Source organism: Halichoerus grypus, chromosome 3, assembly GCF_964656455.1.
Source record: "Halichoerus grypus chromosome 3, mHalGry1.hap1.1, whole genome shotgun sequence".
NCBI classification, from domain to species: Eukaryota; Metazoa; Chordata; class Mammalia; order Carnivora; family Phocidae; genus Halichoerus; species Halichoerus grypus.
In genome coordinates, this window is record NC_135714.1 from 194,376,011 (window position 1) to 194,401,806 (window position 25,796).

At 47.8% G+C, this 25,796-nt stretch overlaps 1 protein-coding gene across 2 annotated transcripts; it reads left to right on the forward strand.

Annotated features, from left to right (window-relative positions):
* Positions 1 to 1,306: 1,306 nt before the first annotated feature.
* Positions 1,307 to 25,564, forward strand: DCTD (dCMP deaminase). Of its 2 annotated transcripts, none has more exons than XM_036087408.2 (6): positions 1,307 to 1,406; positions 2,940 to 3,054; positions 3,419 to 3,554; positions 21,373 to 21,489; positions 22,813 to 22,909; positions 24,231 to 25,564. In XM_036087408.2, exons 2-6 carry the CDS (start codon positions 2,947 to 2,949, stop codon positions 24,307 to 24,309), a joined length of 537 nt encoding a protein of 178 aa, XP_035943301.1. In that variant the 5' UTR covers positions 1,307 to 1,406; positions 2,940 to 2,946; the 3' UTR covers positions 24,310 to 25,564. The 2 variants fall into 2 exon arrangements, with proteins under 2 accessions (XP_035943301.1, XP_035943300.1); XM_036087407.2 differs by lacking the exon at positions 1,307 to 1,406 and adding an exon at positions 1,896 to 2,255.
* The last annotated feature ends 232 nt before the right edge of the window (positions 25,565 to 25,796 follow it).

Sequence of the window (25,796 nt, forward strand, 5' to 3'; positions counted from 1 at the left end):
CTAAATTAATATAGTTAACAAGCTTTTGTTTGGATTAGTGGCTCAGATCTGGGATATGCCGATCAGAACTCATGATTCTTACAGTAGCTATCATTTGTGGGGTGCTGACGATATCCTCAAGCCCTGTGTGTAACACAGAACAGGTTCTTTTGTCATTCTCTGCGCAGGAACCCCTGTTCCGCCAGGATGAGGGGCTACACGTTTGAATAGAATAATGAAGTTCAAGAAAATCTGATTTACTTCCTTGGGGCTTATGGCTTCAGAAATCTCCCTGATGGCCTTTCCTATTGACCCCGTGCCCCCTTTCTCTGATCTTTTTTTTTTTTTTTTTAATCAATTGTAACACAGGGTGCGCAATTTTAGACCCGGCCACGGCATGGGGGGAAGCCCGAGAGGTGTGTAGTCCGCGGTGGGGTTGGCAAGGGGTAGCAGGCTTCAGCGCCCAGCTCGGGCCCTTCCACACCGTTTGAGTGGAAACTAAGCGGGCCGTGCAAAGCGCAAATGCAAATGTAACTTCGAGACATTTGTGCCTCGAGGCATGGCGTCCCGCCCTACCCCTCCTGCAGCAAACTGTGAAGCTCCACGCGTCCGCATTCCCCACGACACTGTGACCCCGCAGGCCCCGTCCAGAGACCAAAACCAGGTCTCCTTACTTCCTACCCTTTTCAGTTTCATGGCACTAGACTCCTTCGGGTCGTCTTTTATTTACAAATAATAGATTTACAGCGAGAGCTTTAAGTGGATGGCAGATCCGGGGCGGGGGCGGGGGGGAAGGTGGTGAATGGTGGTAAAAACAAACTCACCACCACCAACGAAAACCACCCAACCCTCAGATTCAGAGATCGGAAAAACGCAAAGACTACCAAGTCAGAGCCCCGGGAGCAGCCGCGAGCAGTCCCCCGTGGGGCCCAGGCTCGGGACGACGAACGCGGGCAGGGGCTTGGGGAGCCCGGGGCGCAGGTCCGCGGGGCCACCTCCGCGGCGGGGCGCTCCCGCCGGTCCCAGCCCAGGGGCCTCGGGGGGCTTCAAGGGTATCCAGGAGCCGGCGCCCGGTCAGGGTCAAATCCCAAACCATCCCCCTCAACAAAAGGAAGCAGCCAGCCCCCGGGAGGGGTCTTTTGGGCGCTGGCCCTGAAGGTCGCCGGCCAGATCGCGGGCCCAGCGAGTTGTGTCTGGGGCGAGGGAGCGGAGGCGACCTCGCCCAGGAGTTCCCCGCCTGGTGCGCGCCCGCCGGGGCCCCCCTCTCCAGAGCGCGTGGCCGCCTGGCCGCTGTCACCTTCCGGCCCCGCGGCGGCCCCGCCTCTTCTCCCGACTTCCTTTCCCCCGGCGCGCGGCGGCGGGGCGGCGGCGGCCTGCGATCGCCGACCCGGAGCCGAGGACCAGCCGGGGCCAGCCCTGCCGTGCGGGTACGCGGCCTGCGCGCCACGCGGCGCGGCCCGAGCGCTGGGCGCGGGGGGGCGGGGCGCCCGGGGCTCCGGGCGGGGAAGCCCGAGGTTGCCCCCCGCATCCTCCCGCCGCCCCGGGAAACCTCCTGCCGGGCCAAAGAGTGCGGGCTGGGAGGGCCCGATCACTTGCGACTGGCTCCGGAGGGTGGGCCTGGGAGGCTGGGAGTGGCAGGCACTTCCTGCGCCCACGTGGGGGCTCGGGGTGCCGGGTTTCGCCGGGGTCGGACGCCGGGAGGGGGTGGTGGGCGGAGGAGCGCGGGTTGTGTCCGGGCAGGTTACCAGATGTGTCCCCCTGGAGTAGCATCCCAACTGTTGCTGCCGCTGGGTTTCGGGGCTCCCCTGAGCGTTAAAGCAGACGTTGGAGTAATACCCGCCTTTCCCTCTCTTCTTCCCCTCCCACCTCCTGTTTAGTGGGCACGTAACTGGCACCCTGCAGCGATTATGGATGCCAACTGTTGAGCCGGTGGTAAACCAGTGCAGTTAAGAGGGCTTACAGGCTTCTCAGAAATTTGGGCCACAGAATCAGTGGATAATCATGGGTCCCAATAGCGACTTTTTCCCTGCATCCCAGTTTGAGGCCCTGGCGCTCTGTCCCGCTTAAGCCAAGGGCTGGAGCCTGAAGCCCAAGTGCAAGGAAATAAACACCTGCCTTCCACCCAGATGCTCAAGAATGCTCAGTGATATCCACTCAGTTCTTGTGTTGCCCTCTTCCCTTGTGCTGTTTATTTTCCCTTGAAAGGACCCCACCCCTTACTGGAAGTTTCAGGGGCTCCCCCTGGTGTCGATCAGCTTGTGCCTGCCCGTGAGTGAGTAAGTAGAGCCCACGTTACTAAAACTTAGCCTCAGTCACAGCACTTGACACTTTTGATTGTTTCTTGTCACTTGATTCAGTACTCAGAGTTGATAATTTCTGTTTTCATCTGGGGAAGCTAAGGGGAAAGAAAAGGGACAGATTCTCTGGTTAATACCAGAGCTGGGACAGCTCCAGAGGAATCTGACTGGCATGGATAATAATCCTATGTGATTTAGGGGAGTTTCTGTAAGATGGGATGTTACTGCCTTTGCTAGGAATGAGGCTTGAGTGAGATGATGCGTATAACCCTTCACAGTGTCTGAAAGATAGTAGATGATCAATAAATGTTCTCCTTTCTCCCTCCCTCCCTCTTGTGCTGGCTCTATTTCCTAAGGGAGGGAGGTGACGGATGAGAACAATTTGTGGAGCAGGCATTTGTAGTAGGTTGAAAAAAATCCTATGAGAAAGCAGTACATAGATGTAAAATTTGGGGATGTGAAACTCTACGTGCCAAAACCAAACTTCTGAAATAGTAATTTTTTTCTTAAGGCCAGACACGATCTGAGGTCCCATGATCTGTGATTTCTGACAGATAAATGTAACGGAAATTGACTCTGCAGATCCAAAGTTGACATGTGGTTGCATTGGCCTGGCAAGCAGGTATACCAAAATGCTTTTCTCAACCACTGTTTTCCTTCTAGACCCAGCATGAGTGAAGTTCCCTGCAAAAAACGTGATGACTATTTGGAATGGCCTGAGTATTTTATGGCTGTGGCCTTCTTATCAGCACAGAGAAGCAAAGATCCAAATTCACAGGTAAGTGAGTTTTCTAAGAGAGTGGACACTCACAGATACAGAGATAACCTGGAAATGAACAAATTACAGCAGGAAGCGGATGCTTGGCAACTTAAAGGCAGAGTAAATCTGCCTTTTGTGCTGCATCCCTAGGTGCTTACATTTTTCAGCCACCGTTCACGGCTTCTTGGACATCCTCGGGGGTTAGGGGGTCTGCTTTCTTGGGCTTGTGGGAGCTGCCGCAGAAAGCAAGCGAGGAGATAGAGAGCTCTTCACACACCCCTGCTCGCTTTGGAGCTCTGCAAGCTTCTGGTTTCATGTCTGCCTGTCCAGGGGCAGACCAGCCTCGCCAGGTCACCAAGCCTTTGGGCACGTTTCCCTGTAGGTCGGAGCGTGCATCGTGAATGCAGAAAACAAGATTGTCGGCATCGGGTATAACGGGATGCCAAACGGGTGCAGCGATGACCTGTTGCCTTGGAGGAGGACGGCGGAGAGCAAGCTGGATACCAAATACCCTTACGGTAGGGCCTGGTCTGTGTTTCCTTCTGCTTTAGGGGCCTAGCCTTGGTGGTGCTTAAGTCAGATAGCTGGTCAGAAAGTATCATCTCTTTTTAGCCATCAACAGCTGGACAAAAGAAAAATCCTATTGGACTGCCTCAATTTCCTGCCGCCGACCCCTGTCCGTGAATGGAAAGCATGTTAGTGGTCACCCCGCCTGTCCCTGAGGTCCAGGGGTCCGCTGCTTGTGGAGGGCCTGCCAGGCTCTGCAACCCCAGAGCATGGATGGCAGACTTCTCTGCACAGGGCCACAGCCCCTGGTGGGGGTAGCGGGGGATGTGCACGGGGGCTCCACAGGTTGTTTCTTGGCCACCTGGAGGCAAAGTCAGCTAACCAAGGACTGGCTAGGGCTGAGCTCTGATGAGAAGCATGGTTCATTCAGCCCCTGTGCCTGCAGAGGAAATCTCAAGCTCATCTCTGAGAAGTAGGAAATGACTGTGGGCTGTGATATGGGAAACAAAGGCAGAAGAAGAATTATTAAATCTCCTCACTACTTACAGCCCACTGACAAGTCCTTGAAATAGGCAGAGTGACCTTCCTCCAGGGACTCGGCTGCCTCCATGTTAATGCTTTGCTAAGGGCAAAAGGCAATCCTAGCCCGGCCCCTAGGATCCTATAAGTCTACTTTAACATATAAAAATGCCTTTGGAAACTTCCTTTGTCTCTAAACCCCCAACATACATGTTGGCAATCATCCTCCAAGCATATGACCCTCCGATATACATCTGAAGGGTCTCATGACTAGGGTTTTATTAGACGGTAGTAAATGACCTTTTCCCAACAATAGCTAGCCCCCTCAAGGTCCTGGAAACGTTGCTTCCAAAATTCCTTAGAGACCGATGCTATCCCTAACCCCTTCCCAACTTGAAAACATATAACGGGCCATTCCTCCTGACCCCAGTACAGCTCCTTCTGCCCACGGGTTCTGTCCCCGGGCTTTAATAAAACCACCTCTTTGCACCTAAGACATCTCAAGAATTCTTTCTTGGCCATCAGCTTCGAACCCTAACATCTTTCCTACATCAATGTGGACGTCAGAGAATGGATGGTTCTGTGTCTTCTTCCTGTTCTGGGTCTGTATTCCCAGGTAGTCAGACCACAAGCCAGACGTGTGGAACCGAAAACCTTTGGCCTGGCCAGCTCTGGTTTTCATGTTTAAATTAGGCAAGGGTGCTCCTTATAGTTTGTTGAATATCTGAGCCCCAAGAAGAACCACTTCAGAGATTGGGAGGGACGAGCCACAGCCGCGCTTTAACTTTAATTCCCTGGAGAAGATGCGGCCAATGCCCTAAGGCAAATGGGACTGCGTAGGCTGGTTGCTGATTTTTCATAACGTGAGGGCCTGTGTTTCTGTCTGCAAATGAACCGACCGCCTCTGTTGGGAGTACAGCACATGAAGGCCATCCAAATGGGAAAGATTGGGCCTTTAGGAAACGCGAGTCGAGGAGTGATGTAAGACCTTTCTCCTTTGTTGACTCTTCCGCAGTAGGCTGGCCTCTGGGGTTTTCTATAGAATTCCAAGTCTACACTTAGTGGCATTTATGTCTTTTATATATTTTTACTGATGTTCCTGGACCTTAATCATGTTAAATAAACCCCTTGAGTTTCTTTTTAAATTGCTTCAGGGCAACCGCTCTGTTTTCCAAAGAGAAAGAATGTTCCTGGAGGCGGGGAAGGCACTGAGGAATGCGGGCGGGGTGGGGGTGGGGGGCTGCAAAGCACTCTGGGTTTCCCAGGAATAAAACATAGTTCAGTGATTAGGGGGATTTAATTGTCAGTCCTTTTAACTCCATCCCTGGCAGGGGAAGGAAGAACCGGGTCCCAGACAGGAGAAGGTAGAACCATCTTCTAGCCTTAGCTTTCCTTGTAGCTGAGTGGAGCTCCTGAAATGAATAACGTGCTAACGTATTGTAGAAACTTTTTTCATCCTGACTGTGATTCTGTCGGCTTTCCGTGGTAAGGAAGAAGGGAAAGGATCCGTTGTTCGTAGGTACGTGGTGAGGGTAATTTTTCACGGGGCAACGTCCCACGTAGAAACGGCGAGAGTGAGAAGGTCGATGTGTTTCAGGTCTACACTGAGATGCAGGACAACCACAGGGTTATTTCACCCAGTCCACACGGTGGAGCCTTGGGCCTTCTGCTGAATGGAGGAGTTTGTAGGTGTCAGTCTTGTAAAAAGCGGAGGCTTCTTGTAAAAAGATGCCGGTGGTCAGACCGTCGTAGAAGGGTCCTCCTTGGTTCCTTAGCGGCTCTCCAGGCGGGACCTGCCCCTTCTTCTTCGGTCACTGTGAGCCCCGGGCAGATCGGGGCAGTGACCTAGAGGCCAAAGGCTTTGCCACCCACTGGCCGCCCCTGCCTTCGCCGTGCTCCCAAACCTGTCCAGTAGCTTTGCCCAACTTTGAGGCAGTACCTTACAGAGCTTCTTTCCAAAAGGAATTAAAAAGAAAACCAAAACCCATGTAGGCATTTGTCCAACTTCACTGATTTTTTTTTTTTTTAATTGACTAGTTGCTGGGTTTCAGGACACTGGCTGTCTGTGCATTATTCTGTACTCTCCATACGCTACCTCTAGGTTTTCAAAGCTCTTTGCCTTTGCTTATCAATTATTCATTTTACATGTGGCTATGCTAGAATGTAGACAATTTTCTTTCACAAGAGTAGACTTGTACTTTGATGTACCATAAAAGTCCTAGACGGTATTAAATGCTTTTTAAAAGGCATTTAGTGTTAGTACCATCATAATACATGTAAAGGTGGGCTTTAAGTCTAAATAATGATGACTAGCTACAAACCGTACACTCAGTCTTCTTTTATAAGGGATTTGGGGCCACAGAGAAATACATGTTTGGATCTCCTTGGAGGTGATAGAAATGTTTGGTGATAATTGGCCAAAATGCAAGCTCTTTGTTGTTGTTTTTTTTTACTTACATTTTAAGATTAAATTAATTTGAAAAATCAGTGATCATGTCTGGGATGGGGTAGGCCTAATTTTTTTTTTTTAAAGATTTTATTTATTTGTGAGAGAGAGAATGAGAGACAGAGAGCATGAGAGGGAGGAGGGTCAGAGGGAGAAGCAGACTCCCTGCTGAGCAGGGAGCCCGATGTGGGACTCGATCCCGGGACTCCAGGATCATGACCTGAGCTGAAGGCAGTCGCCTAACCAACTGAGCCACCCAGGCGCCCCCGGGGTAGGCTTAATTTGAACCCTTTCTTTCTCACCAACATTATCGGCAGCTAAGCTGCTGAGGAAGGATAGATGATGTGCTAATCCCTATAAAGGAGCATTTGGGATCATCCAGAGTTCTAGACCAGCAATTTCTTTGTTCTTTTGAATATATGAGGATCCTCTTTCAAATGTCAACACTTCCAGGACCCCTATATAATGCTAGTTAAACTCTCCCTATCTTTCTTTGAGGTATAATTGACATGTAATGTTATATTAGATTTCAGGTGTACAATCTAATGACTTGTTATTTGTACACATGGCAAAATGATCGCCATAAGAAGTCCAGTCAATGTCTGTCACCCTACATCATTACAAAACATTGTGTGTGCGATGAGAACTTTGAAGATCTGCTTTCCTAGTAACCTTCAAATATGCAATACAGTGTTCTTCACTGCAATCACCATGCTGTATGTCCCATCCCCAGGACTTACTGATTTTATACCTGGAAGTTTGACCCCCTTCACTCATTTCATCCAGTCTTATCCCCTACCTCTGGCAACCACCAATCAGTACGCTGCATTAATGAGCTTTTTTTTTTTTTTTAAGTTTCCACACATAAGTGAGATCATTAGCATTTTTCTTTTTTTTTTTTGAGAGAGAGAGAGTGGCTGTGGGGGGAGAGGGGGAGAGAGAGAACCTAAAGCAGGCTCCGCACTCAGCACAGAGCCCCATGGGGGGCTCCATCTCATGACCCTGAGATCATGACCTGAGACGAAATCAAGAGTCTGAGGCCTCAATGACTGAGCCACCCAGATGCTCCCGTTAGCATCTTTTGAGTAACAAAATACATGGATGACAAAAGCAACTTGATACCAGTAACACTTTGCATTACTCTGAGCTTTATTAAGCAGCACTTGTGTGTGTTTAGAGAAAGGGGATGATGTTCCCGCAGCCTGTGGACCATGCTTGGAGTAGTGCCTCGGAGTCCTGTGCCCACAGGGTCTGAGCCTGCCCATTTCTTTCATGGATGGGAAAAGAAAGGCCCAGAAGCATTAAGTATCCTTTGTAACGCCACATAGGTAGGGAGACGTCTCCTAACTCTGAGGTCAGTGCCCTCCACTACCCAGCTGCCTCTCCCATGGGGCCAGGGAATTCAGCTTTGCTGAAAGATTGCTTAGGTCGGAGCCCAGTGGACCACCTGTTCTCTCTTTGCACCATGCCGTTGGGCACGCAGAGACTTAGGCGAAGTAACACCCCGGAGGTCAGGGGCTCGCATGGTGGTGCCCTCCCCTAGCATGAGGCTTTAACGCTTCTCCAAAGCGGAGCTTGGGAGCCGTGTAAGTTTGGGTTTACCAACAACATATACAACTTAATTTTCCTTATTAATTCTGTAAATTTAGAGTCATTAGTCTTGATTGACACTTTGTGGAAAGGAGAGAAGCGCAGAATACTTGTAACATAATAGGAAGATGGAGCTTTTTCTGGGCTGTGTCTCTGGAGAGGCATTTTTAAAGGGTGTTTTTGTTCTTCCAACCTTAGGATCAAAACTTCATGAAACTATTTGATTATAATGTAGTATTAATATGGAAAATGAAAATTCCCCCTGCCACAGAAACTGCTTTTTATCTCATTCTTTTCCTAAAAAATCCAAAAGATAGTATGATGTCAGTAACATTAAGTGGCAGGAAGAAGTCAGCGTTAAAAGTGACACCTTTTCACATGAGTGACAATTAAAAAACCGGGAAGCAGCAGATTGATCTAATTTAACCATATGAAAAAGCTTTGGAAGACTTTTATTTTTAGGCGGGGGTGGTTGGTAACCCCGGGATGAAGTATTCAGGTGACATATTTAGTTCCTTTCTCTTTGTGAAGCTCATTAGAATGAAGCACATTTAATCAAAATACCAATTTTATAAAATGGAGGTGAAAATACTCGTGGTAATTCAGATATCACACTTTCCTTGGGGTTTCATAACGAATTTTGATGACATGGTTTACAGACCAGAGAGCTAGAGTGGAGTCAACATCCTTCATCCTTGAGAGCCATTGTTCAAAACTTTGCATTTTTTAAATCGTGTTCCCTCTGCTGACCAAGCTCTCCTGCGTTTCCCTGTCGCGCTGTTTCCTGTTGGTGAGGGATGTGTGGGTGAGCATGCTTCTTTGTCCGGCCTCCTCTTCTGTCCCGTCCATCCAGAAGCCAGGATTGCTTTGCCTGCTGGCTCACACTTGTTCATCCTGGAAGGACCATTGTTCTGATGCCCCGAGGGGGGTTGGTAGCCATGTTCTAGATGCATCAGGCAGAAATGGAGACGTCGGGCTCCTTCCAGGGTCAGTTCCTAGTTCTGCAGGAAAACTTGAGAAAGGATCTAGTGCTGGGAAGGACAGTGCTGGAATTCAATGAGACATTGTGCAGCCTGGCAGCTTCCAACAGCTTGCTAGTGTATGGTGGTGCTTCTTTAAATTTTACCTTTAAATCTAATCTTTATTTTTTAGATTTAGCATATTGTTAAGCATGCAAAGATGTCATTTTAGTGATGACTTAGCCATTTACCTTACCCCCTTGAACACTGACATTTTCCTGACTGCCATGCATGTGATATATTTCTTTGGCATCCAAAAGGTTAGTCTTGAGAAACTAATTTATCAAGAAGTTAGGCGGCTGATCCTTCTTAAGCTGTGACTTCCTCAAAACTTGTAAGAGCTTCTTCGTAATTAAGATCAAATTTGTTCCTTCAGCCAGCTGAAATTGAACGCCCTCCGGTTTTGTTAGGCAGATCCGTGGATTTGATGACTTGCTGTTTGTTTTGCTCCAGAATTCTAATTTCACTTGCAGATTCCCACCGTGCCTCCCTTGCTCTGCCTCCTAGCAGTGGTGGCCCTGACAGTGTGCCTAAGGAGGACCTTTTGTATGAAATAACGAATATAATCAATGGGAAACCTTCGAGCAAGTTTACCCCGGGAAAGAAAGAAAGTGCATTATTTTTATGAATCAAGGGACAAACTCAGGTTTCGTTGTGTGATGCTTTAGACAACACAATACAACAGCGTATGTGTGAGGGTCCCCCTGGAAATGAACCAGCTTATTTTAAGGATATTTCATGTTCAGGTATAACTGTTCATAAATAGACTTAAGAATAAATCATGATTTGGGAGGGTTTAATTTATTTGATTTTTATCTGTGTGTTTTATTATTTTATTATTGATTATTATTTTTTAAGTAATTTCTACGCCCAATGTGGGGCTCGAACTCGTGACCCCTAGATCAAGAGTCACATGCTCCACGAACTTACCCAGGCAGGTGCCCTTTTGTCTATGTATTTTAATCTATAGATTCAGGGTTAATTATTTTTGAAGAGCCACAGATTACTGTTTCACTAGGAATATCTACAAAGCATGTATAGATAGTAACAAGTTCTGGGGAGCATATGTAGAAAAGCATATGTAGGAAAACCTAAAATGCTCATCTGTGGGGATCCAACCTACTCATAAAAATACACACATTTGTCAGTGTTTTAGAGCCGGTTTACTTCATGCAAATTTGTAATAAAACCTTATTAAATAATCCAAGGATAGTGGTTTCCAAATTAACGAACAGGAAGTGAGCTCAAGTTCATCTTTGTACTGTCTCTCAAAATAAAAGGTCTGTTAAGAAACTTAATAGTATCAGTAAAATTCCAGGGTCACATTCAACCCATTTGAGGTTTTAAGTTTGTGAGCACGTTAATTTTCTGAGTACAAGTGGATATTCCTTGTGGTAAATAGAACTTCTTTAATTTTTTAATTTCGGTAAGTCTTTGGCCTAGAACTTTGGGCTACCACACAGTGGGGGTCTGGGGAGCAGCTGACAATGATGGGCTTCCTTTCTTTGTTCTGTTGATCTGTATCTGTTTTTGCTGATTTGGGCTGATCTTCTCTGAAATCAGCCTGAATGACTAAGGTCTTACTTTGCATTATTTTTCGACATTCAACATTTTCAACATGTCAACATTAACTTCGTTAATACTGGTATAAAGGTAGAATATGTATATATTGTTTGCTCCTGGAAATATGCAATCAGACCCAGTTCCTAGAGATTTTTGCAGATATTTATATTGCATTTTGCTTTTACTTCTTAGGACCTTTTTTGATATTTGGGTGAGATCATACATATGTCTTTGATATGCATATTAGCTAAGAAATCCCCCACGGTGCTTAAAACATCAAGGACCAGATTCCAGTGGCAGAATCCCAGACAGGCTTCCGGAGTCTAGGGTCCAGGTGTGGAGTGTTTATACCCAGTGATTGTGGGCTTGTTAAACATAACTTGACATTTACTTCTCAATATCTTTATGAAATAAATGATCACCGAGGACTCCATCAGTGCTAGAATTCTAAGGAAAAATTAAACAGTATAGCTTTGATTGCATTCAATTAGGGCGCCATTTCTCTACTTACGGGGCTTGAAGGGGGTTCCGAAGCCATCCTGGGCGAAAGCTGCCGAGCTATAACAAGCTGTTGGTGGCAGTGACACGGAGAGGACACGCATCTGTGTGTGTGTGGACAAATTAATAAGGAGAGAAGCAGGTTTTATTCGTTCTGTCCTTCCAGCGGTCGAACCCTGCGCCAGTTCTAAGATGACTCTAAGTCGGACAGAGACGGAACGTACAAGCATGAGGGGGCTGTTGAAGATTACAGTTACCCCACAAACGTGGAGATTGGAAGACACTGGATGTAAAGAGGTTGGAGGGTAGAAAAAGACCCCACATCGAAGTCCAAGAAAATATCTGAATAGAGGAGGCGGGTTTAGAACTCTGTGAGACAAGGGGGTATTCTAAGACCAAATGGAGAAGAAGCACTTCAGAAATCCTTTTGTGCATCAGTCAGTGTGACAATGTTTATTGAAACACGGCATCGGGAAATCCCGGGATGAATGGAGAATATTGGTGAAAGCAAGGGAGTTAGAACTCCAGGGAGCACACTCTCTGGAGGGTCGATCCTAGCCAGTTAGCGGACGTGTAAATTTTATCTCTGTGCTTCTTCCAAATGATAGATGCCATAGTAAATTTAAAATATTGAATATGATAACTGAGCATGAATTTTTTAATTCTGCAATTAAAAGACTTTGTTCAAAACTCCATTAATTTTGAGTTTAGGTGAAAAAGGGAAGCGGGATTCCTCACTGTCGTTCTTCCTTCTGCAAGTGAGTTACAACTTTTTAGGAATTGAAATAAAGACTCATGAGTCTTCTCTTCTTTTATCAGTTATGAGTTGTCTGTCGGTGATGGGGGAGTTCTCGAGTCACTTGCTTCCTTTTTGAAAATCACGACTTTATTTTATATCACAATATGTTTTTCAGAGGCTGTTCACCTGTGGTCATTCATTCACTCAGCACGTCCCATGCCAGGCACTCTGCAGGAGTAAATAAAGTGTACAAGGTCTGTGTTTTCAAGGACTTTGCAGACTCACAGTGATGGAGGTAGACATGAATGAAATAAACAGATGCTGTTGAATATTCCTTTCTGAGGAAGTGACTTTTAGGCTGAGAGCTGAAGGATTTGATGGGTTCCCAGAGGTCAAGGTGGGCTAGTCAGTGTTTGGGGATGGGAAGGACATTCCTTGCTGAGAGAGTGCTTGGTGCAAGCCCTTGGGCAGGAAGGCGCTTGGAGCATTATGTGGGAGGGAAAGAATTTGGCCCACGCTTAGCGGTTAAGGTTAAGGTCGGAGTAATGAGATGCGGTTGGGGGCTGTGGGATAAGGAGTTTGGATTAACAAGATTAAGTTGGTGTGTGGGGGATGTGTGGATGGTTCGGGGCAGGAGTGGAAACAAGGATGGCAGCCCTGAAGTGACTTTGGCACGTGTGTCTCTCTGGTGACAGGGGTGGGGGTGTCGGAGATGGAGAGGAATGGGTGGATCTGGGGTATATCTTGGAGGCAGCGTCGAGAGGGCTGGGTGACAGGGTGTCTGAGAGGGAGACTGACTGTCCTCGGTGGTTAGCGACCTGGAGGTCATTATTGACGCTGTCACGGGCAGCTCTGATGGAGTGGTGGTGGTTGGAAGGCCAACAGAGAGCCAGCTGAAGGAAGAACGGCAGGTGAGGGAATGGGGACAGCGTAGAGAGATGGGTTTGGGCTGTGTGTGAGGACAGCTGGACGGGAGGGTGATGGGACCAAGAGAAGGGTTTCTATGTCCGTACGAGACCGATGAATCCAGAAAGGGAGAAAGAGGAAGGTCTGGGAGGGTGTGAGGAGATGGCCTCCCAGGCACATTCATTAGTGGTAGAAGAGGATCACTGACTGGTGGGGTAGGGGTGGGGTGGGGGGGCAGATGGCAGCCGACGCACAGTCTGCCTAGTTGCAGGGGGGATGTGATCCATTGCAGCCTCTCAGTGAAGGATAAGGCAAGGCTGTCAGCCGCAGGGAGGGAGGAGGAGTGTGAGCGGGCTCAGACACAGGGGACACGGGGGACACGGGGAGGAGATTGCAGTGCGGAGTGGAGAAGGCCTGCCAGAGTCACGTCCTAGAAAAGTAGGGCAGGGTCACCAGCTCCTGTCTCATCTCAGAAGCCTGAGTCAGGTCGGTTAAGCCCCATTTTGTGCAGGCCGGAACAGGATCAGTGAGTTGCCCGAGGCGGGCCTCGTAGAGCCGGAATTAATTAGAACACACACATCCTGACTCTTCTTCCAGTGCTCACTGCTCAGTCCCAGTTTACCCTTTGAAAGCTATTAACGCGAGAGGGAAGCTTGGAATCTTTATTGTGTGTATTTGCATTACAAAGCTGTCAAGCAGCGATGAGTGTTCTGTTTCTATTCATGTTTCTTGAGTACATTTTAGGCATCAAACCTGTATTTCACGTGAACAGTGGGGAGGGAGTTGGGCATGGCTTACCCATCGATGAAATGCAGCATTTCCACGCCCTTCTCCCTCCGACCTGATTGTGTACCCTTTGCACACAGGCAAGCAATGTGATTAGAGTTCTGGGGGCTTTAATGACAGTAATGGAAGCACCACAGTCAGAAATCTCCTTAGCCCTACGCACTGCCCCTGGGGCTAAGTGGCCCCCGGGCGCCGCGCGGTGCTACCGGCAGCCTTAGCAAGAGGCAGCGAGGAAGGGGGCAGGGGACGGGGACCAGCGTAGGAGGGAGAGAAAAGGAACGTGTGCTCTCCGGTGTCCGAGCCAAGCAGCCCGGGGCTGCCGGGTCTCAGGTGGGCAGCCCGGGCAGGAGAGCTTGGGGAGCACGAGCGAGTACCAGGTTGCAACTCGGTGCCGTGCCTTCACGGACCTTAGTCACTATCGTGGGTCTCTCCATTTCACAGGCCGGGAGGCTGAGGCTCCACAAGGGGGGGGATAGGGTCCTAGAACCAGCGGGTGGGGGAGGCAGAGCCTGTGAGGAGTGGCCGCGGGGACGCGCAGGGAGGAAGCAAGGGGAAGGCAGAGCCATCAGCTGGCTCCAGGACCCGGGCGCCTTCCGTCGGGCCCCAGGGCACATTGGAGGAGTGGAGATGGGAAGGTCCCGCTGCCCCCGGTGGGGCGCCCCAGGATTTGGTGCTTCACCCAGAGCCTGGAGGATTTGGCTGCCTTCTGAGTGAGTGACTCATCTCCGTCTTCCCGGGCCTGGCCAGGATGCCTCTCTGCTGTCATTTTCTTCTGCTAGAGGCTTCTCAGGGCACAGGGCAGTAACGGAACAGACACCAGACATTTTCCAGGCTGGGGACTGGCTTCTGTCTTATCGCTGTTACCTGTTTTTATTTTCACCCGCAGACTTAACGCCGTCCTAATCATCGTCTCTCTGCTGGAATTGTGTGTCCCTCAAAGCCAGAAGGCTGTGAGGCCCAGTTACTTCCATCTTCTGGATAGAAAGACCCCTAACTGCGTGGGGTGGGCCAGGGGGCAGGGGTGTCTGATTCTGAGCAGCTGGACGCGGTCAGGTGAGGCAGAAGGGCGCCATGGCACCTGTCACCCTTCACCTGTCAGCCCGTTTCCTGCGCCTTCCCACTACTTCTTCGGTGCTCCTTCTCTGGTGTCTCTAGCCTTTGCTCGGGGCTCCGGCATCTCCCGCCCAGCGGGGCCTGAGCCCCTCCAGGACTGGGCTTACTTGCTCCTACAGCCCCAGTGCCCAGCCCTGGGAGCGCTCTGCCTGCGACCAGAACCCATCACTGCACGTCCGAGGGAAGTGCCTACAGTTTAAAACTGGTTCCTCTCCCTGCTGCTGCGCAGTCCAGAGGGATGCTCCTCTGGTTGGGGGTGGCAGAGCTGTCTGAGAAACCCTAAGAGTGAGATATGCTTTGGAGCACGCCAGGAAGTGTCAGAGAGGAAGACTTTGGGGAGGGGGGCCTTGGGGGAGTTGGGGAGCAGAGCAGCATGAGGTCCACGGGCCTGTGTAGTTGGGGCTGGCTTCAGGACGTGATGCAACTGTTGTTTCCAAGTTGTTTGTCCCTCTCCCCTTCCCCACCTGTAGCTTTGAAAACTCTGATCCTGAGTCTGGTTGCTGCTTTACAGATATGGAAACTTCATGAAGGGGAGATAAGGTACTTGAGCTTTGACCTTGTCCAGGGGCTAAATTCTAGCAATGTTTTGGATTTCGGGGTAGCAGGAATAGTGAACATGGATAACATTTGGGGTGGTACCGTAGAGGTGGTGGTCGGGGGCTTAAATGCAGAGGCCCCTCTGTTGTTAAATTATTGACTTGAAGGATAGGTACTTGGAGGCTGGCAGTGATGCATGAGGCGCTGTCAGGATATCTTTCAATAATTAAGAAATAAGTAGTTGAAACTCCATTTTAGCTCCAGAAGCCCCAGTTCCCTAAATGGATCTGTTAGACGGGCAAGTACACGCCCCACCCCTCAGTGGACTTTTCGCATCTGTGGGGCTTCGAGCACAGGAAAGAGGGTGCCTGAGCCCCGACAGAGAGACGCGCCAGGGCACAGTGACTGACAGCTACAGGATCCCTGAAGTAAAAGCACTTAGATCCTTATTTCAAGAGGTAATGATAAAAAGGATAGAATAGAAGTGGAATATCTTGTAAAAATTAACACAGTTATTTTTAAAAACGCACAGGGTCAACTTTGAACTCGGGTACCCCATGTCATGTCAGTTATTAATTGCAGGGTGAAACCTCCCACCTTTTCATTCTGGGAGGCCATGAGCAGATGCTTCTTGGCCCCTGAGTGCTGTCCCTCTGGCTTGTCAGTGAGCGAACTGTCCGTGCTATTCACGTGGGTGGCCGCACAGCCCGAGAACCTTTGAGGTCAGGGGCAGAGGCACATTTCCCCAGAGACTTATCGAGGCTCGTAGAGTGTCCAGCCTGGAGGGTGTTGGCGGAAGGTGGGGCAGGAACCGGCCGGGTGGCAGCAGGTGCTCCAAGTGTGACCCTCCGAGCCGCCCCTCCCCGAGCTGCCACACCAGGCTGCCCCCCGCTTCAGGGCCTCCTTGGCAGAACACCCCTCAGGCCCGAGGGAGTCATTTTCTTCAGGTAAAATTCTGTACCACTAAAAACGGGGGAGTTTTAACCAACCCGGAGAGTTTCTTTCTTTTTTTTTTTTTTAATTAATTTATTTGACAGAGAGAGATACAGCGAGAGAGGAAACACAAGCAGGGGGAGTGGGAGAGGGAGAAGCAGGCTTCCCGCGGAGCAGGGAGCCCGATGCGGGGCTCGATCCCAGGACCCTGGGATCATGACCTGAGCCGAAGGCAGACACTTAACGACTGAGCCACCCAGGCGCCCCTGGAGAGTTTCTTTAACTAGAAGAGAAGCTTAGTTTTCCTGACTCCAAATTTTATCAGGCCCAGTATTTCCCATCCTGGCCCAGGAGCGCTCGGGAGGTGAGGGTGGAGCCCCGCTGTTACCGCTGAATTCTTTGTACTGCAATTAACGTTTGTTTAGCATTATTCAGGTTTTTTTTTTTTCTTTAAAAAAACCTATTTAAGTAACCTTAATAATAGTACTATCTAAAATAGATGTTGTCTTAGTCTTGTATCAAATGAGATGAAAGTCAAATCTGTAAAATGTTGAATCTCTTAAATCTAGCCAGGATGGAATATATCCTGTTAATTTGTCAAACTTCGAGAGAACCGCCTACCTGAGACAGTAAGGATTAATCAAGCCCTAGTAAGAGGGAATTTGAAAAATACAGTTTTCTAATTATACAATCTCTTCTCAGTGGTCCAAGGTTAATGCAGTTCTGAATTCTGACAGTTAGTAATAGAAAAGGAAAAAAAAAAAACGACCAAAGCGTATGAATTGTCTTATAATTACCTGAAGCAGAGGCTCTCCTTTATAAGCATTAATCTGATATTTTCACCATCTGATTCTTTTCCTTTTAAACAGTGGTGAGAATAATTGAAAGGTTTTGTGTCAGTCTTTGTGCTTATCAAATATACTTCTAGTATTTGGAGATTTCTTTTGCTTATTGCTTAGTCATAGATGCATAATTCCAGGTAGGTAGTTGGCAAATGTGTCTTTTTTGGGGACGATTTAGCTATCTTATGAATACTTCCTAGGGACTGTGTATGTTTGGGATACCCAGTCCTGTTCCTACTACAAATATAAAAATTGTGTGCATCTCAAGGTCATGAACAGAACCCCTCCTCGTTGGTTGGTTTTTGCTTTCATATATTTGTAGCTCTTGTAGTTCTTCCCGGGTGACACAATAAAAATGCTAGCACTAGAAAAAGATGAATTTATACTTTCATTTGTTGCTGTCAGTTAACTATGGAGTATTTATCATAGAGAGAAAAGTCACAGAGAAGACTCAGACCATCCAAAACCAAGGCCTGAGGAGAAGATGGGACGCTGGGTCTGACTAAATCAACCTGCTCCCGGAGAATCGACAAATGCATGAATACTTAGTGACTACAGGGGAAAAATGGAAGAGCAGGATCGAACCTTGGAAAATGACCTGAAGGGCGAGAGAAAGAAAAGACCCCACAGAAAAGTAGGAGACTCCACAAGGCCTGGTGCCTGAGAAGGTTTCGAGTGGAGAGCTGTCACTAACCGAGGGCCTGGTGGGCAGGCGAATCCAGAGATTGCATCCAGAGAGGCACTGGGTTTGGGTGAAGATAAGGCCATCCAGGGGTGTATGTGAGAGCTAGCTCGTACCAGCTCACCTGAGCAGAGCTGCTTCTCTCTTCCCAACTCTGGGTCATGCCAGGACCTGGAAATTGGCCATGTGCGAGTAGTCACCCCACTGAAATTGGCAGATTCTGCAAATCAGGGCCTTTTTTTTCCCCCAGTGGTTGTAAATATTAATAACATATTACAGAGTCAACAGGTTTCCGTAGTCACACACTTTAAAAAAAAAAAGATTTACTTATTTATTTTGAGAGAGAGAGAATGAGAGAGAGCGCACAGGCGGGGAGGGGCAGAGGGAGAGGGAGTCTGAAGCAGACTCCATGCTGAGCGTGGAGCCCCACATGGGGCTGGATCCCACGACCTGAGATCACGATCTGAGCCAAAACCAAGAGTCGGAGGCTTAACCGACTGAGCCGCCCAGGCGCCCCCGTAGTTACACACTTTTTACATGGTGACCCAGCAAACGTAGTTCACACCTGAAACACACACACACACCTCAGATAGTTTTTAGAAACGACACTTAACCTTTGCCATGTGGGACGCATTCTGATCTCTTCTGTTTTCATCCATTCCATTGAAAAGGGGGGGAAAGCTGTTTGTAACTCACTAAACTGATTTCTTGACCTACAGTTTGGAAAGTATTGGTTTAGCAAAAACTAGAGTTTGTATATGCGTGATGAAGTCAAGAGATGATTATTTAAAAAATAAGTCTTGCAGTTGTAGGCAGGACAATTTCATCTCAAAAGGAAGAAGGAAAGAGATCTGAAATGCTGAGAAGATGGCCTCTTGAGAGTAGAGACCAAGGACACACAGAATGGAGAAAACCTGAGTGGGGGGGGGGAGCTGGTGCCCCCTGGGGGAGCTGGGCCAAGGCTTCCACTTGCCCTTGGCCTTGGGAGAGAAGGCTCATGATTTGCTGTCGAGAGCCTGTCTTGGGGAAGATCCCACTGTTCTAGAGGAAGGAGGGAGGAAACTGGACACACAATAGGAAAAAGCTAGAAATCAGATTACTTGGTATTTCAAAACTCACTTTTATGTTGTTAGCTGGAAGTGCACTTTCTCAGAGTCTCTTCTTCCTGCCCACCCGAAGGACACGCCTTGTCAAGGGTCACACAGCTTTAAGTGGCAACTGGGCCTTGAATACACTGTTTGTTAATTAATTGAATTTAAATAAAAAAATAGAGATCAAAAGGAAAAACTTAAAACTTGAAAAAAACCAAACAGGGGCGCCTGGGTGGCTCAGTTGGTTAAGGGACTGCCTTCGGCTCAGGTCATGATCCTGGCGTCCCTGGATCGAGTCCTGCATCGGGCTCCCTGCTCGGCAGGGAGTCTGCTTCTCCTCTGACCCTGCCCCCTCTCATGTGCTCTCTCTCTCTCATTCTCTCTCTCAAATAAATAAATAAATAAAAACTTTAAAAAAACAAACAAAAAATAGAGTCTCCTGCGTGCCCGACACTCAGTTGTTCATACAGCCCAGTAGACCTCATGTTTCTAACAAGAAGCTTTGTATTTTTCTTCCCGTGATTTTGTAGCTAAGAGAAGGGAATTCTGTTGATGACCCCAAGTATTATTTCTATCAGCCACCCTTTATACGGGGATATTGGATGCAGCTCAAGAGAATCTGTTTCATGTGGTAATTTTCATTAATGAATCCAGACCATACAATGTTCAGTTTTATCCCCAAACTGCCTCCGATGAATAGGAAGACGGTTGCAGTCAATGTGACCGTTTTTTAGAGATTCAGAAGAAGACGATTATTAACAGTGTTTCCGCACAGACTCAGAAACTGTAGTTCTGAAGATTAATACCAACACCATCCAAATATATTTATTAGATGGGAAAGCATCTTCTTGCTATTTGAATTTAAGAGGACTTTCTGTATTTCCCAACGTCACCATCGATAATTGGAATCTGCATCTCCTCCTTTATTCATTCAATAAATATTTAACACCCATTATGTTCCTGGCATCGCATTAGACTTTGGGGGAGTTAGAAAGAACCTCGAGACCGGTCTCTGCCCTCAAGGGGGAAATAAAAGAAACAATTACATCTAATTGTTTTTTTAACACCGAGCAGTGTTAATCCCCGCTTAGGAACATCTTGGTCACCAGGGCAGTAGATGGGGCTGAAGGGGCCTCTCTAAGGCCAGTGTCCTCAAGGCCACTGAGCCAGGGAGACTTTCTTCTCTCTCTTGTCGTTCCCGGGAGAGTGGCTCAGGTCCTTCTGTGGCTGGCCGGCGGGGGATTAATCTCCGATGGGCTGTGATCTTAAAAAAAGGCTCATTGACTGAGTAGTCAGGGCTAAAATGTCCAAGAGCTCTGAGTGTAGGCTACTCTTCATTTAAGGCTCCCATGCTCCCAGAAGAAGGTGTTCAGTGCAGAAGGTTGGTGAGTTGGAGAGGGCAGGGGGTGGGGGCCCCCTTGAGGGCCCCCATATTTATAGTTCCTGCAGTTTTGTGTGATTTGGACCATGGCCAGATTGTCATTAATTTGTTCAACAAACATTTACTTTAGCACTTGTGTGCTTAGTATGTGTTAGGTCTCCTAGGAGTTACCAGAGGATTCTGCAATGCAGTGTTTCTGCAAGGCGTCTGCTCGTTAGAATCAGGCCGGGAGTCTCTTAATCCCAGGCTGCACCCCAGATGAGTGCAGACCGGTTTGCAAATCACTGCCCCAGGGAGATGATAATAGGGTTTTAGCAACACACCCAGAAACTTAAATAACAATATAAGAGCAATAGGGTGACCTCATAGCGCAGGTAGGGGATTCTCAACTCAATCAAAGGGGTGAGGACTACTTCCTAGAGAGGAGGAGCGCCCTTGTGGGTTAGGTGGTGGGACACCTCGCCAACGCCTGGGGAGACGGCTGGGCTTACAGGTTTGCGGGAGAAGAGAGGAGGGTGCTCTCTCTAACTCTGAATTCAGGCAGGTCTGCAAATAACCTTGGATCACTGTTTGGGGATCGTTGGTGGAATGGGCCATAATAGCAAGAACTTGACTTTTCATTAAGTGGATGAAGGCTTTTCTAACGTAAGTCCAACCACTGGTTATCTGCCAGCATCTTTCTCGTGTGTATGGGGGCTGAGAGCCGTGAGGTGAAGGAAATCCGTCGGGATAGAAATGCTCAGCTTCACTTCCTGATTCTCTTGCTTTTAAAATTGCACCCTGCCCTCTTCACGGTCGCAGCAAATATCCCTGCATGTGCATATCAACACGCAAATGAGCCATTTTATGTGCGCAGTCCCATACCCCAGGGTCTTGTGGAGCCGTGAGCTATTGCTGTGCTGAGGGTGGATGAAGATACTTGACCTTGGCCTCTCCTGGCTGCTCGAGGCGCTTACAGACCCAAGGCTGCAACAGCAAATGGTTTTGCTGCTAATCGCCAACCTGTCGGACCACGTGGCCCTCATTTGGTATTCTCAGTACTTTCCGTTTCTAATCAATTTTTAAGAAATCGAGTCTGTTATATATGTTTTCTCGAAGGGGCGAGTGGAATGCTTTAGCAGCGTTAGTAAATTCCTCATGAGTCGCGATGAAAGTTTTTCTTTCCTTGTCTTTCAAACCCACAGTGTGCCATGCCGAGCTGAATGCCATCATGAACAAAAACTCAGCCGATGTGAAAGGCTGCACTATGTATGTCGCCTTGTTCCCGTGTAATGAATGTGCGAAGCTCATCATCCAGGCAGGTAGGAGCTGGGCCCGTTCCATTTGTCACATTTGCATTGTTGCCTGCTCATCAGCAGCTCATTGCAGAAGCGCTTGATCTGAAATTGCTATTGTTTAGATCAAAATTAATTGCACTATCAACTTTGCAAGGTATTTCCTGTGTTTTGTTTTTGTATGGTGCCAGGTATTCTAAGACTAATTGCATCCTCTGTGATTCTTAGCATGTTTTTAATTTAGTTTGCAACTTCTTAAACTGCAAGCTGCCAAAAAACAACACAGGCATTGCATATAATTACTGCCAATTTACTGTTCTCTGACATGTCGTGCATAGATTAGGGGGCGGGAGAGAAATGAACTTCTGTCAGAAGCAAGGTCAGCTGGGAGTCTGTATATGAAATTTTAATTTGTATTAATATATGGTAGATGTTTTAGGACCTAAACATATCTTTGCATATAAATGTCATCAGACTCGAATGGTACTACTGTTAAGTTTTCCTTACATTACAGTTACCATAAATCTACACCATTGTATTCTGAATATTTCACCTTTTTCATACTGTCACATCTGAGATTCGGCTACACTATGTCGCCATAAAACTCTCAGCTTGAGATTTAAAGACTTATCATGTTAGCCAGATGTGTGGTTTAAAGGGGCTGTTTATCACGAGCCCATGGGTCTCTGGAAAGAGATCCGGTGGTATCAGAATCAGAGGCCAGCCCCTGGTAAAGGATGTCGTGGGCTCCCTCCCTGGTGGTGCGTGACCCTCCGGGAGTTTTCCTTACCCAGCACGTAGTCCCTTCGGAGGCTGGTGGAGGAGCAGGGTGGTGTCTCAAATGCCCCCCAGACTCTTGATCCTCCAGTTAGCACTGCCCTGGGGGACAGGCAAAGAAAACAGATCTGCTGTTGGTGGAGCTGGCTGGAATCAGTTCTTGGAGCCATTTTTGGAAGCATGGTGGCACTTCCCCCCCACCACCCGCCTCCCCCACCGCCTCCCCCACCCCCCGCAACCATCAGCCTCTTGTGTTAAGAGTAGTCGCCTTGTGAATAAAGAAATTTGATTGCCCGCAGTCAAGAAAATTTGTTAATCAGATCAAGGCTTGACTACTTGACATGTTTTCACTTTGCATTTGTTAAAAAAAAAAAATCCATAAAGACTGGAGGGCAGATTAAATATAATCCATTGTCTGCTGTATTGGAACGGGGTAGATGTGTATTTCAGTAAGTGGACATTGTGGGCAAGCCCGCCCGGGAATGGTGATTCATCACGGACACTACGGGGCGCCGTCTGCCCCTGCGTTATGTGTATATACTAAGGGGGCTTCTTCTGTTGTTGCCTTTGAAGGTATAAAAGAAGTTATTTTCATATCTGATAAATACCATGATAGTGATGAGATGACGGCCGCGAGGCGCCTGTTTGATATGGCTGGGGTGGCCTTCAGGTAAGCGGGAAGAGCTTGGGGGCAAGGGGGTGGAAGGCCGAATGAAGAAACGGATCTGACCGTGGCTGACGTTTAATTTCTGCTCGTGATGCCTGACATCCACACTCGGAAGCATCTTTTTAAATGCGATGGGCTGAGGATCTCAAGATGATGTGGGGGGTGGATTTTTAAGAGCAGTGACAGAAGTATCTGAAGACAATCGGACTGATGATCCTGCACTTAAATATTAGGAGCTTTCCGGGGCTTGGACTAAATTACTCTAGTAGCGAGACATTGTAAAAATCACAAGTGTCGTAATATTAACATTAAACCTTTGTAAATTTTGCAAATATAACAATTCTGGCATCGGAAATTTAGGATGAAGGTAACCTGCTAGGTTGAAACACCAGGAATTCTTCTGATAGCAACGTTTTAAATTGAGATTTGAAGTCATTTTGACTTTTATGATTATCTGTGCTAGGCAAAGATTGGGAGGTATGCTTTACTTGCAGGCAGGTTCAACCACCTTCGATTCATGGTGGAAACTTCATTTGGGACTGAAAGGTTTCAAAGCAATTCCTTTACAGCATCTGTGGTCAGCAGCGGGGTTCTGTAATTAGTAATGTACCTAACCCCTTGTGTTCATCACTGGGGAGAGAGGTTATACGTCATGAATCTCTTGAAGTGTTGTGGCTTATGAGACTTTAAATCCAGATTATTTACATAATAATAATAATTAGATATTAACTGTTTACTGGTTTTAAAAGAATACGATTAGTCCCCAAATATTTTCCTTTGAACTATTTTAGAAGGTACACTAATGAGTAAAACTACATGGTGGGTTTATTTTACATCTGCATTTTTAGAACGGGACTTTAAAAATTACTCCTCACTAAAGCTAGTTGGTTGCTTTTTTTTTCTTGCTGTGTGTACAAGAGGCAAAAGAAGATTTACCCTTGTTTGCTTTCGAGCGATTCCAAGTTGGCTGCAGAAATATCCTAAGAAGGAAGATAAATCTGTTGGGAAAACTAGAAATCGGGTGTCATGTTGTGCAGCTAACTTGTTAGAAATCCTTTGACTCCCTGATAATTCATGAACTCAGCTAGCTGGAGAACATGCAGACCGAGCCACCCCATGCATCTTTTTTTTGTCTTAGTCCTTTCTGGTTCATGTTCCTCTCGGTATGGTGCACTGTAATTGGCTCCTATAGAGATAAGATATCAAGCGAATCCCCGGAAATTTTTTTCCTCCCCCACAGAAAATGTAGGTTAAGCCAAAGTAAACAAATTGCTTTAACTACTCGCTGGATAATATCTTGATATATTTTGTTTCTTGTGTTTAGGAAATTCACACCAAAGTGCAGCACGGTTGTCATTGACTTTGATTCAATTAACCGCAAACCGAGCCAGAAGCTTCAGTGAGTTACATCTCATTACAACTCCAAAAGATTGGGATTATCCTCTTCTAAGAAGCTGCTAATGCCTTTCATCTTGAAGTTACACATAACTTTTTAATAGCCAGTCCAGCAAAAGTAGACATCTAAAGAATGTAGAGCCTCAAATCTTCCCGACTGTCTCTCTTGTCACATGGAATGTGCATCTGTTTAAACTGTTGATTTAGGGTTTAAAATCAAGGAGCCTGTAGATGGCCTGTCACACGGGGCTGGCGTGGGGTGCCTCCCCCTGTGTCCTGGTTTGCTGGGACACTGGCGGCATGAGACGGCCGCTCCTCGCTGCTAAGGTGCTGGAAGGACAAATAAATAATTGTTGTTGTGCTCCTGGCAGGATGAACAGATGCACTGATTTGAACATCCGGCCCAAGTGAAGCATAACGTGTAGTGCCCTTGGGGAAAAAAAATAGGACCCCCATGACAGGTGCGAATGCAGACGTATTGGCTTTAGGGCGTGGAGGGAAACCGCCACCGACCCACCCCAAAATCCTAGACAGGATGGCACAGCTCTCCTGAGGAATGATGAGCACTGCTGAGCCCGGGGCACTTTCTCTGCTTCTGCTGTCCTGCTGCCTACAGGGGTGGTGGCACGTTCTGCTTCCGGAAGTGGGGACCCCCGTTGGTTTGTGCCCCACGCGGAGCTCTTATGTTACTTTATCTGAATAATGAGTTGTTCCCGGCGGAGACAGCCTGTCTCCCCTCGTCGCCCCCAAGACCACGGCTGCTGGGGCAGCAGGGTCGTGTGGATGGCGGTGGCGCGTGCACCTGCCCCTTCTACCACGTGGAAGAGTCGCTGCTCCTCCGCGTGCCCACACGGTGCATGTCCAAGGCCGCTCAACCAGGGAGTCGATTAATTCCTACCCTGTAAGTGAGATGTGAGAAGTTCAGCCTGCCTCGCGGTGGTTTATTCCAGGTCTGTTGGTAACGGGAGCTCATCTGTGCTCCTGGCACCGTGTCTTCAGCAGCACAGAGCTCGCCTTCCCAGTCACTGCGGCTCGGGGATGTGGCTCGGTGCGCCTCGTCTTTAATCTCCCTTAATTTTTATTAAACGTGCTCAGTAGCTTTGTTGAGAAAGTGGGTTCTTTATCCTAAAGATTATTACCGTTCTCAAGTGCTCTTATGTTTTCATGAGCTTTTATTTTGTCTCTGAGGTTTTGTACTCCGTGTTCTAGGGCGTTTTGTAATTTGGCTCCTTACCAATCTTATTAAAATCTTATTAAAATCTACCACACGGAAGTATGTTCAGTTTTTATGTTTTCATTGTATGCTTAGCTCTCCGTTTCTGTCATTTCTGTATTGTCTGTGGAACACATCGCATATGTTTCATGCTCAGAGAACAGTTTGAGGGATGGGTGCTGGGTGCTTTCTCCGGGGTTGATGGGGGGCGATGCGTGTTTATGGACCGGGTTGAAGGTGTTAAGGAAGTCTCACGTGCGGGCCATCTGATGGGTCATCCCG

Bases quoted from the DNA above. Each gene is read 5' to 3' on its own strand.
- DCTD (XM_036087408.2), top strand. From the start codon at position 2,947: ATGAGTGAAGTTCCCTGCAAAAAACGTGATGACTATTTGGAATGGCCT. The intron at 3,055-3,418 runs GTAAGTGAGTTT...GTTTCCCTGTAG, and splicing joins GCAAAGATCCAAATTCACAG to GTCGGAGCGTGCATCGTGAA. The intron at 21,490-22,812 runs GTAGGAGCTGGG...TTGCCTTTGAAG, and splicing joins GAAGCTCATCATCCAGGCAG to GTATAAAAGAAGTTATTTTC.